Source organism: Apostichopus japonicus, chromosome 8 (genome assembly GCF_037975245.1).
Source record: "Apostichopus japonicus isolate 1M-3 chromosome 8, ASM3797524v1, whole genome shotgun sequence".
Classification (NCBI taxonomy): Eukaryota; Metazoa; Echinodermata; class Holothuroidea; order Aspidochirotida; family Stichopodidae; genus Apostichopus; species Apostichopus japonicus.
In genome coordinates, this window is record NC_092568.1 from 11061742 (window position 1) to 11075283 (window position 13542).

At 37.7% G+C, this 13542-nt stretch overlaps 1 protein-coding gene across 1 annotated transcript; it reads right to left on the reverse strand.

Annotated features, from left to right (window-relative positions):
• Nucleotides 1–246: 246 nt before the first annotated feature.
• LOC139970604 (uncharacterized) lies at nt 247–6233 on the reverse strand. The gene is made up of 4 exons (XM_071976416.1): nt 6073–6233; nt 5075–5153; nt 3589–3903; nt 247–1747 (listed from the first exon to the last, which is right to left on the reverse strand). Exons 2-4 carry the CDS (start codon nt 5142–5144, stop codon nt 1728–1730), a joined length of 405 nt encoding a protein of 134 aa, XP_071832517.1. The 5' UTR covers nt 5145–5153; nt 6073–6233; the 3' UTR covers nt 247–1727.
• Nucleotides 6234–13542: the final 7309 nt, after the last annotated feature.

The window sequence follows — 13542 nt, forward strand, 5'->3', positions numbered from 1 at the left end:
GGTGTAACGGACAACTGAATACCATATTCGTTACAAGGAAATAGGGAGGTGTGAAGAGGGGGGTGGGGGTTTATATAGTTAGTGATATGACTGAGGTGTTTGTCTGTCTAAATACTGCGATGCTTTAGTTGTACTTTTATCTGAGATATCAGCTCACCTTCTAACGCCCCTCTCACACTAACGTACTCCACCCACACGGTCACACCAACACACATGAGAATGTGAAAAAATAATATAAAATTCATATGAACATTTAACATATATATATATAGAATTCTCACCCTATACCTTGTAATATCGGACCAAATCCTATACACTGTGCAATTATTCTAATACATTGTAAAATAGAGCGGAATTCATGAAGGATGATGTCTTAGATGCACATTTCAACCTATATACAGTTTTGAAAACATTCGCAAAAATATATTATGATTTATTTCAAAAAGGTACCGTTTATGCATATTTTCCCCGCAAAATTTACTGTACAAACATTTCAATCAAAAGAATAAAATATCATTAGATTTCGTTCAAATCAAATAAACACTCTGTAATATATAGCCTACATTACATTACTACTATTATTATTTTTTTTACATTCATACATTTTCTTGGAAGACAGGGCCAGGGACTAATGTCTGTACTACCGAGATTTCGACCAAAATGGCGGCGCATAAGACAAACATTGGCAACAAGTAAGGAATGCTTGAAGCAAAGCCGAGGAAGGAATTTTGGAGTTCCCCAAAGGAAGCCTTAGTGCTTGCCTTAAAGTATGTTGCACTTTGGTTGGTTGAAATCTTCAGTTACGGAGTTTAACCTGTCCCTTGAGCTGTATATTAAGGCACGTATACGGCTTGATAGATAAGCTTTATCTTGTCTTTACAAATGCCAAGATATCGTATCATATACCCAAGCAATTATCTTTTCCACATCATCCTGTGAATTCATCGTCTGGAAGTAAAGTACCAAATTAATTACCTGTTGGTCTATGGTTATCACAGCATTGTAGATAAATCTCTGTATAACAAATAATAATATATTTGAACTTGTCTGCATATAGGTAAGGTCAGAGTTCACCGTAGGTACCGGTTATCTTCAAAATGTATTCAACTGTGTGTTTGCGTGGGTGTTAACAAGTAGGCCTTACTAGCTATATATTTTTTATTGCACTGTGCATGTTGCCTATAATTATTTCTGAGATTAAAAACCTCAACCAAAGCCCATCGAGAATTTTTTTTCTAGGTTTCCCCGAAATTTTCTTCAGCAATATTATCAGCTGACAGTGTGATATAATACAATTGAAACACACTCAACTGATTGTGAACATTCGTGCGTTCACATGATTAGGGATCCCGCGCGTATGCATTAGTCATGTGATGCACAACGTTGCTATGGTATCAAATTACAAAGGAAATTACAGATTACAAAGGAGAATTACGCATTACAATGCAATCCACAATAAAAATAAAATTCGGCTATATCATGCTGGTGGTAAACCTACACTTTCCGATGAAAATTGAACTTGTTTAATACTCCCAGACCAATATATAGTGTTAATATAGTGTTACGTTTGCAGTCGGAAAATTAATTTGGACCTCTGTTCTTTTCGTTAAGTTACGGTATGTAAATCAATCATAACTCTAAGATCGGGGAGACTGTAATATTGTGCCACTGGAAAGCCAGGAAGGTTATCACGAATGGACTTCTTACGGTCGTTGAATCGTAAGGCTTTACAACTCATCTGTTAGAGCTAGAAAATAAACAGAAAACGAGAGAAAGAAAGATAAAGGCAGTAATGGAACACAATAGACTACAATAGGATTAAAGAAAGTTACTAATTCATTCAGCATTAGAAGACTTTACATGTGGATTTATTTGATGTTTGTTTGATGAGACTTTCTAATAAATGTTTCTTCTTCTTTATGTTGCTATTATTTATTCCATCTTTAAAATGTTTACCTTTTAACTTGTACTACGGTTTGATTACTTATTTCCCTATGTATACAATCACCGTTTGCCTCTAGCATGAAATAAATTATGATGAAAAGATATGGAGAAGGCGGTACGGTATACTTTAACTAAAATGCATATGCAGGGTTCTGCCGCTGCCGGTCGGCGCCGGTCGGGCCCGACCAGCACGCTGAATTACCGACCACCACAATCTGCCTGAGTGACTTTTGCGACCGGCACTTATTTTCGATAGGAACTCCAAAAAACAGCTCCATAGCCGGAGGGTCGAACGTACAGAAACAATCTGTTTGAGACTAGGGGAAATCCAGTTCATAACTGTTCAAATTCAAAATATCCAACACATCACAGTGTCATACTTAGTAAAAATTACCAGAGTTCCGCATTCCAGACCAATGACTGTTTCCGTTTCCAACTCCCGATCGTACTTTTGATAGTTTCATTTATATCTATTTTTATCGCGCGAGACACAGGCATTATCCAGCTAGCTAGTACACATACGGCCGTTAACCTTCGTAGCGGGTGAATTTACATCATATTGCATTAGGCACGACCAGCGCACTCCGCCTCGTAGTGACTATACGTGACGGCTACACGAACTAGTCAGCCACGTGCACGGTGCATTGCTATTGCTTTTTAGTATACTTAATAGGCACCACCGGCTGGTCTGTACTCTGGTGCTCCAGATATTTGTCCTAACTTTTTCATTAATTATGAAAAATTCCAGACATGAGATCTCATTTCAAAGCTGTCTATATGTGGCTCAGAATACTCGGGAAGGGCCGTTTCCGGCCATCTGGGGGGTTTCCAAAACCCAAAATTTTCTTGTACGCTCCGCGCCAACCGATGGTGGCGCTCCGCTTAGATAGTCCTGCCGGCACTCAATCTACCCTGGGCAGAACCCTGCATATGGTGTGTATAGTGTGTGTGATGGGGGAGGGAAGTTGTGGGGGTCTAGTTTTATCACTAATTCAAACTTTAAAAGGTCATCAGTATTGCTCAAAAAAAGGTTTAAACAATGGCTTAGTGTGTACGGTATATGCTCAAAATGATACATTTTTTTTTCTAGTCACATTTAATGATATGGCATTTTACCACCGAAATTGTAATGAAATGTTATGATCTGATATGTAATCTTCTTTACAACTGAACACACATTTTGAAGGCTAGTATGTTTATATTATTTCAGCATTCTCAACTTGAGGACAATATTTTCAATGGCATTATGATTACCATTACTTTATATACGCAATGGTCACACGTGGACGTAGAAGATACGTTCATAAATAGAAAGGTATTGTCTACTCTTAACCTGTATGATCCCGGTCTATGTATGATCAAACAACAAAAGGACTTGTGTATTTAATTGTTTGACTAAAAGAGCAACTCTTCGCATTTCGTTATGCAGTCCAGGAAGTATCCAGCCGAATGGTTAAATGGTTTCCTATACAGGCATACCGGAAATCCCTTCAGTAAACTCACATGCATTTTGCTGAATTGATTAAAGCAGTAATACGCCTCGGCTTGGGTAAAGTGTGGGACGGGGGAATCATTTGCAACGGTCAATTTAGAGAGGGAGGTATGGGAGGTGAGGGGAGAGAGTTGTAAAAGTGGTGTACTAACTTTTATATACTGCAGTGATGGTGCATTCTTTCGATGCCCCTGTTGGATCAGCAAACATACAATGGAATGAGCCCTTCTTGCTGTTGTGAGTTAGTTCGTACAGTATTCTTAGTCTTCCCATTCCTGGTCCTTCCGATCTTGGGGAAGAAGTCAGGCTTGTAACGTAGATATTCTTGGGATCCATCACCGTACAGTTAATATTCGTAACCGACGGAGATTCCGCAACGCACGTTAAACTTCCTTTACCTCTCACAGCTGGTATTTCACAGTGAACACTGCATTCGGCACAGTCCTTGGCGGAAAACTCCGATGGGCCTGTCGGTAAAAACAAAACAAAAACAAACTTAAATTACTTTTCTGAACTTCAGCAGTAACAGGCGTCCGCAAATGGTTTGGGTGGGGACAGGGGGTATCAAGATTGTAAAAATACTAAAGACCGTGTTCTCTCACTAAAATTATGGTCAACCTGCTCAATTTGACGGTTAGCCAGCTAATCGGTTAATTCATTTCAATCATCAACCGTTTAGCCGGTTATTCTTTCTTCTAACCGGTTATCGATTAACCAGAAGTGTACTATCCCTTCCCTCCACCCCCTCCACAGTCTGTATTATGTTCTCCGGACGAATCTTTTACACAAGTATATAGATTAGTTATTTGGGAACATATTTTGTTTGGAGAAAACAGGTACTGGCGAAAATGATTCTGCTGGCGAGATGATACCACAATTACTTGGGATACGCGTGCATGCAATTGCAGTCTACAAATTGCGTGATATACTCATAGGCTATATAATCATAAGTTCCATGTGTGTTACAATATCATTACAAAATCTTTACGATATTCAGCCAAATCTTGCGTGAAAATCTCTAAAAGCACACAGACAAATACATGCACGCAAGCAGGAAGTAGGGCTACCATTCATTATCTGATTACTACATACGTTAATTACATTGGGTGTAGTGAGCATTTTACAAATTTTAGCAACGACATTCGTAGTTGCTTAATTCTAATCACTGTTAAAATTATTAAAATGAAGCCAATGCACAAGAACTCTTTCATATGTATAAACATATAATTAACCCTTTTAGTTTTATCTTCTATCATAATAATTATAATAATTATTATTCTTGCATTTTGACATCTGAATTTTTAGATGCGGTATTGTAAGGGATGAGTGGTGTGGTAGAATGTCCTGCCTAACAACCCCCCCCCCCCCCCTCACACTCATGAAACTGGCTGCAGAGGTAACATCGGAATGGATGAAGCAGTCCAATACAAGACCGAAAAGGATATTTAAAAAGGTAATGAAAGTCATGAAACAACTTTATAAATTGCTAAATAAGTGTTATTTGATAATATACTCTCACATCGAGATATAGGGATGGTATAGGTGGTAGACGCTTCAACGGGCTAATAGAATATGGAAGACTATCTAAACAAATTGTTTCCGGTGGACAGCCCCCCCCCCACCCATCCATTCCCTTACCTGGTGAGGAGTAGGCATGCGAGAACAAGGCCATAGTCACAGCCACAGTCAAAACGAAAACATACTTCATTTTTGCGTTCTGTAATTGGACAGTGGAAAAGGAAGTAAATTAAAAATATCTGTGAAAAGCTTATCTGTGTATAAAAAAAAAAACGAATCAATATTGACTTAAATGATGAGCTTCTACGCACTTCAAACTTTCAGACAGAAACAGTAATACATGTTGCGTGTCTATATTTAAATATTGCATCCAATGTATGGGCGTGTCTTTATTCAAAGGCTGCATCAGTAATGAATAGTAATGAGGCTTGTCTATATTTGTTTTACTGCATCAAAAATGTATTGGGGTATATGTCTATAGTCAAATATTGTATCATGAATGCAATTGGGCTTGTCTATATTCAGAGATTGCATCACTCATGTAAAGGGGCGTGTCTATATTTAATGCAGACGCAGGTGATGTGATATGGTGTGATGCGATTCCGTGCGATACCGTATCGAGATAATGTGATGCGATGAGATGTTTTGTGGTGTAGTGCAATGCGATGCGGTGTGTTACGTTGTGATGTCTCGCAGTGTGATGTGATACAGTGTTATTTCAATGCGATACGATACAAGTTCAGGCATGACTCTAAAATACACATATTTATATGGTACGATATTACGTTATCGATACATCCTTCCTTATTGAAGCTGTTTGCGCTCGACTTTAAATTTGATGAAATTTGACATATGAAGCATCCAAGATTGATAACATTAAATAAAGACTAATCAATGAGTAATAATCGAATCCGTTTAAAGTGATAACATTTTGTCATCCAAGCCTTACTTCATATTATTACTGACCATGCACATGTAATATAAAGCAAACTGGAATTCACCAAATTGTTTAACTTTCCTTCATTATACTTATTGAAATGAAACTTGATTAGTTATCGAACAGCATCGAAAAATGTATCAAAACGAACTCAGAAAGTAACGTGAATAACTATTTTTACCTTTACTATTTCTGTCTCTGGTGGTGTATATGCTTCAATCAAATCCTTTCTGGTTTACGATTCTGATGCGTTTGACGACCGTGTCCTCTAATATTACTTTACATACCTACTTCTTCCTATATATATAGGCCTACGTTGTTACTTTATCAACCAGATTTGTTAAGTGTCCAATACATGGTATATCATAAGAAGTCAGACTTTGATCAATAGATATTAGACCGTATTGACAAATCCCAGTGTGCAATCATACCGTATCTCTTTATTGAAGTTCTCTATTGTTGTTTTCATTAAATGGTGTACTTAACCAGACGATAACAACCTGACAATCCTTATAGTTTTCTTTTCCCACGGTGTCTTGTAACATAAGGAAATGACCTACCTTGAACCTTTCAAAGTTGATATTGCTGTTTGAGAATTGGAAGAACCATCATATCCGTAATACCGATGGCAAACATGTATTAACTCAAAATATCAATTTCAATATGAATGGATGATTCTTAGTTGTGTCCTTACCTTTCATTGGCTGTTGAGGATACAATTCGGTGTATGAAGTTAGTTATATTTGTAAGAGATCATTGCGTCTTTAAATTTAATGTACAGACGGAAGCTAAGATATCAGGTATGAGTAAATAGAGCTGGATCAGTGCATGGTCAGAGTGACAGACCTGTTCGAGCCGTGCAAGGCCCGGCTCCTGCAGGTAAGCTGGGTCAGTCAGGTCTGTAAATTACTTTATAGTCCTGTTCGGTAAGTGGTTCACCTTTAGGGAATGTGCTACAGGGTCAAAGGTTATTTCAACTTATTTGTAATAGTTGTTTCTGTACTGGTGGCGCAGGTACATGCGCGGTGCGCCAGGCCATGTCGTCCATAGGGACCGTGGTGGGCGAAGCCCCTTGAAGCCTTGCGGATTTCATCATTTCCAGAACTTATATAAGCTTTAAATCAGCAGATCTGTGACGGTAGACGTAAGGTAAATTGTAGCTGCAGAAGAAGAAACCAGGATGCAATATGCATTAAGGTTTCGATGACTTCATTGCAGCTTGTTAACCAGAAATAGCTGTCAAAATATAAATGGTTAGATCCACTATTTTGATGTACAATTACACTATGGCATGGTATACGCAGGTCAGTCTACTGTATGTGGCAATATACACACCTTCAACAAAAACAACATGGTCTTTGATTTAGTTTGATGCATGTATAGATAAGTGTGTATATATATATATATATATATATATATATATATATATATATATATATATATATATGGGTGTGTGTGTATATATATATTGGGTGCGTGTGTGTGTGTGACTATATCAACTGTTTCCATTATATTCAAGTTATAGTTCATATGCTTAAAACGTAAGTTTCGATCATTCAGACCGTGGTATGATATTTCTGTAATTTTGGTTGAGAATTTTCTTCCTAGTAACAATACACACGTTGTAATCAAATAGCCTACATCACCTTTTCCATATAAAGGCCTACATGATTTCCCACACGCAATGAAACAAATCTAGGGGTATGTACATGAGAAAGGTTATCGAGTGCATTAAATTCTTATGTTAACTAACCTAACAATAAAATTTCCTTCTCATTTGCTTTACCGAGATTTATTTACATAGCTTTGATAATCATATTTAGTTCAAACGGATTTTGACTTCCAGACAATGAACTCCAAAGTAGAGGGTATGTAAACAGACTAGTGCATTGTTATATTTGAAAACATAAGGTAAAGCTTATCCATCACTTTTAGTTAACTTTTATGGCAAGCCATATGGGACAAACACCGCATAATATTTACTCGTCTTCATACGAATATAAACTGGTATTATTAATTCGAGTATATAAACATGTTGACATAAGTACGTAGGGACTGAGTATATCAGCTGCTGATATACAATTTGCTAGTTTTTTATCAACTCGGCGACAGTATTGAAATCATGACCAGTTCCCTAGGGTGGTACCTGTATCCATGTCTGATTTCGGAAATGAGCAATTTTCTGAGCAGAAGAAGGGGCCAGAATGATACAAGCTGCCATTATATCTCAGAGAAAGCAACAAACCAACAACAACCATATTTCCCTTAGTTCACATTTCAGACATACTTTTTGCCTAGTAACATGAATAGTTGTACAAAGGGAGAGAGAGGGGGGGGGGGGGTGGTGGTGTTGGGATGGGGAAGGGGAGGGGGTGTGTATGTGGGGGGGGGGAGAAGATATTAGAGAACGTCTGCCAACCTCACCTCGCCCAACTGTTATTCAACGTTTGGTTTGTTATTGAGATTTTTTTTAGCAAATAACTTGGAGACGACTCGACCTCCTTTATAGATGATCTATCTATAACCGCTTCGAAATGTACAGCCAGGTTAGTTACGTAACAAACTTATGTGAAATTAAGCCCAGACTTGAAACTAATTTTCTGATGATAAAAGTTTGTTTATCTACAATTATGTCGGCTTTGACAGAAAGTGAGATTTTCTGGTGAAATATCTATCAGATTGTTTAACCACACGCTGTATTGTGAAAATTACATTTATTGCGTTGAATTCTAAACATCCTAACAGAAACACATTGAAAGGTTACTCAAGAAAATAAGGTATCTGATAACATTTTAATGCGTGACGTCACTCAGTGAAACGTCGGGCAGATTATCACAAATAATTTGTGTGCGTGTGTTGTCTGAGTGTGTGTCGGTGTGTTAGGATAAATATTTCGGTGATTTGAATTCTTTCTGACGGGATCATGTCTTACATATGCAAAGTATTCAATTGTAATCCTATAGCTACAAGAATTCTCTTTTTCTTTGTCAAATAATTTGGAACAAAAGTACGATTCAAGTTGATAACAAGCCAATAATTGCTTATCAGTGCATTGGAGTGAGCGTGACACATTTGCTTGTTACCCAATGGTAATACCAGTTCCTAGAATACCATGGTTATACATTAGTTTACCCCTCACTCATTCGCACAATGGGAGAATCCCTGCTAGGGAGAATCCCCTACTAGTGAACCTCTGCCAATCGTAGTTCATGCGATTTAAAGTTTGAAAAGAGTTGGGCCACAGTTGTGGAGGGGCGGTGGTGAAGGGAGAGTAGCTATGACCATGAAAGGGGTGCTATTGCCTCCTTTGGGGGCGGGGGGGGGGGAACTATCCACGCAAATGCCGCAGATTTAGAGGATCAATAAGCATATCAAGTTACTGCGGATTAAACAAAGTCTTGTAGTTGGCGAATTCGCGATCCCCGTGTTTCCCAAATCTACTTGCATAAACTCAAAACCCATATGAGTCCTGTTTCGGGTTTCGAATAACCGTGCTATTTCCAGCAATTTAGATCCCTAAATAAGATTAGTCACATGAAGTTAACGTGTTTGACTTAAAAGCATTGTCCCTTCCTCATTCAAAACGGTAGTGAAATGTGAATAGGTATTGTTTGTTGAAATTTCAAGCTTACTCAAGTTAATGATCGTCTGCGTAGAATATAGTTGTAAAAAGACACAATTTACAGAATGGGAATAAGAAGATTTCACGGAATCCGTTTTTCCAGCTGCTTGCTTCGAAGTCATCGATAGTATCGGGGCATAGTCCTATTGTACACTTACGGCTTGGAAGGAAACGACATTCTTACTGCTTGCTGCTATGTAAACAAAGACAAGCGTGAGCTTCTTGTAAATAAAGATATTCAGATCCGTTGTAGTAAAACAGGATGAATAGAGATTTTGTTGAAGGCAGTGTCGTTTACTGTTACCAATACATTTTATCCAGCCAACAATATCAATTTAAACTCGTAGAAAGTTAACTCGTCAAATGGTTCAGTGGGTAGAGCAATGGACTGGTAACCTGTTGAACTGAGTTCGACTCCATCCTTGTTGGTTATACACGTTTAAAATTTCTTTTTTCTATTTCAGTAGTCGACGCTGATGTCTTGATATATTAATTCAACCATATAAATTAATAGCTGATGTGATGGCCGATGCTGTTAAGAGGGTGACGAAAGACTCATTCCTTGTCGGTCGTGTAAATCGTGGCTAGGGTTCAAGACAGGCCTCTGGCGATAATACCTCTGGCTGTGGCATGGTGCTTTTTTGTGGCCTAGGATCCCGTACCATGTCTCCCTTGTTGTCGCAAAAGAACCCGGGAGGATGCGCAGAGGGTCGGTCAAATTGACCGGAAGCGTACTAGGTGGCGTGCGTGAATCCTTGCCTTTGGCCAGAGGTGGTGACATCTCTGCGACCGGCATGCTTGCAGCCACCGTCCACTGAATACGTGGCCTGATGAGGCGCTATTCTCCTAAAAGCGAATCTACGGGTGCCTTTAAAAGCCGTACAATATTTTTATATTAAAAAACACCCTGTTTCAAACTAGCGCCATCGAATTTCTTAAAAGTCTTTTTTTCTTTTCACTCTGAAGGTGGAATGGATTTTATTGTAATGGGTTATTTGTGGTAGGCCAAGCAACACATTCAAACAGTCATGCGGTTCACAAGGGTTGTAGGAACTTGATTAGGTTCATTGTTTGACATAAATGTGTTGGTAAAGATTTACACAACCTACACCAAAACAAGCATTATATTCGTTGCAATACTAGAGACACACCAGCAAGCAAGACCATGAAATAAAATTTTAATATACATAGAATTCAATCTATATCACTTTTGCAACAAAACCAAAGTATACCAGTTTCAATATGGTCCCATTATAAGCAACAGTGTTGTAGCAAATTCTCATACCGAATAGAAGGAAGTTTCGGAAACTGAGTGATTCTTAAGAACTATGTTTGAGATTCACCAAAAAAATACCCCGTACTGTGTTTTGATAACCTCAGCAACAAAATTAACTTTGATATGCGGTGGACCGTTAAAAACCACTAGAGGTTCACTAGATAAAGTGACTGCACCTTTTTTTGTTTTTGTTTAAACAGCCCATCAGACTTGTTAGTCGATTGCACTACAAAACTCAATAGGAAAAGTGAAGATTATATGGTCTCAAATGACATGTTTAAAATTTATTACAAATTTGTTAAGGACAAATGATGTCGAATGCCATCCAAGGGTGCTCTGTTGCTCATATGAGGATTAACAAACATATTCTGGTTGATCTAAAGAAAGAACGGATTAACATTAACTATAAGAACTGCAGTGAGGAGCCGACGTCATCATCAAGTTAGCCTAAACGATTATTCCAGAAATTAAGTATATTTAACGATACATATCTTGAAAAATACTGGAATAGCTACAGAAACATTATTGGACCCAAACTTGTCTGTTTTCTTTTTATTATAGCATATCAATACTAACATTCTGCCCTATTAATTATTTAATTATTTAAATGAGTTATCGTGTTACAGCAAAATCTACCTGTCGATCATTCTCCCATGATTGATTACCGGGTAAACTTTTTAAGAAAAGTCATCCAGGAAAGAACCTGGCCAGGAAAATCAAATTACCGAACGACTGATCCGCTCTCAACCCCAGTCCCCTTGCATCGAGACTGTGACTGTGTGATTATCGTCAGGTGTGTATAACCATTCACGTCGAAAGTGAACAGATACTACACATGATTTTCGGGAATGTTTTCAAATCTTCGGTCTATCTGTTCGTTGTACACGTCTCAGGATAAAACTAGTTTGCTCTCGGAAGAATGTTACCCGATTTCTTGTTCTTTGTTTTATTTGTTTTACAAGTCAATGGACTACATTCTGATGAACAATGAACATATGAAGGAAACTGCCATTCATGGAATACCAAGTAGTCCCCGTTATGTCCAACACGTAACACACTAATGGACTTTATCGATACTCATTGACAAACCACATCTTCCTTATTCAAAACAAGTTTATAACAATAGGGAGAGATTAATGCCATCAAGTGGTGCAGTTTACTTTAATATGCACTAAAACCTGTGCGACAAGATATTTACGCTATGTGAGCAGTCCAGAATTCACAGTGATCGTTAAGCGTTTTAACCGGCTTCCGGTAACACGTATCAAGCATTCAATTGATGACTATATAACGACGAAAAGACATTAAGCACATGGACATTAATATCCTCCTACTTGAGGTACGTATGTGAGGCTCATTTACATCCATTATTATCAAAATTTGCTGTAAAATAAACTGTGCTAGCAATTTTTTGCGCAATCTGGGAAATCAAACTCGACCGCTTCGAGGAAACTTAAGGTCCCTGAAAAAAAGAACCGTGTAATGGTATCCCCTCGGTAGGACCATGGAGGATTATATAAGAAAACCCCTTTCATGGGTTCCAAATGAGAAAAATAGAAGACTATAAATTAAATCCGTTGACAATTCGTTACTTGTTATTGGATAGACCCAGCTATGTTTTTTTATGACGTTTGTTTGGTAAAGTAACGCAAACCTGGTAATGGTGTGGTTCCAAGCGGAACAATTTTCGGCAACAGCACTAGAAGCCAATGGCGTGCTCAAGGAGGGAGGGCGGGAATGTCCCTTGCTTTGCAAGAACTTTCATTCGCATCTGGCTGTTTCCATAACAGTTCAGCCTACTAAACCTAATTCGCCACTACTGCAGGCATCTGTAAATGCTTGTATACAATATGACTCTCTAATAATATATGTACATACCCTTCTTAGAAGAGTCTTAGTTAAGGTAGCAAAACACACAAAACCATTATCAGGTGTCCATGTGATAGATATGAACGACATACCCCAAAAGGTAAGAACATGTTTATTCCACCCTGCAGGGAAATAGAAACTTAAAGGTTCTTTGACAGACAAAGGTAAAAGCTTGAACAAATCAACATATTACAGACCGATTCTCATTTACTTTGATTTTTATAGACTAATCATTTATTGCAGTATCTATATTCCGTTATAAAGTTGGGCTTCCCAAAATAACGGTGGATCAAACATGTTGAATTTCTGAGCATGTACCTAATAAGTAATGCTTTTAATTGTTTCAGTGTCAAATGTGTAAATTCAGCTTGAAAATGGAAAAAAAACAAGGAAAAATGAAAAGAAAAACAGAAGAAGAATAGCTTAGGGAATAGCCATGTTTGCACATCCTGGCAACACTTTGTTATCATGACCTGACAAAATGACACACTCATAACACAAATTTCCATCCTGATATCTCCCAAATATTTCGAAATATTCCTTGAAATGGTAACGTTTTTAAAGTTCAAGAAACTATTTTAATCTTTCTTAATTAATTCTGGTGTGTTATTCTTTATTTATTTACTATATATCTGTCATACCACTTGAGTGCATTAAATTCTTATCTCAACTAACCAAACAATGAAAGTTCCTTCTTATTTGCTTTACCGAGATTTATTTACATTGCTTTGATAATCATATTTAGTTCAGCAGGCTTTTTACTTCCAGACGACGACGAGAGTATGTAAACAGAATATTAAAATACCACATGTAAAAACATAAGATAATAATGCATGTCAAACCTGTCCCACCGTAGCATTTAGAAAACATACAAATACACAGTA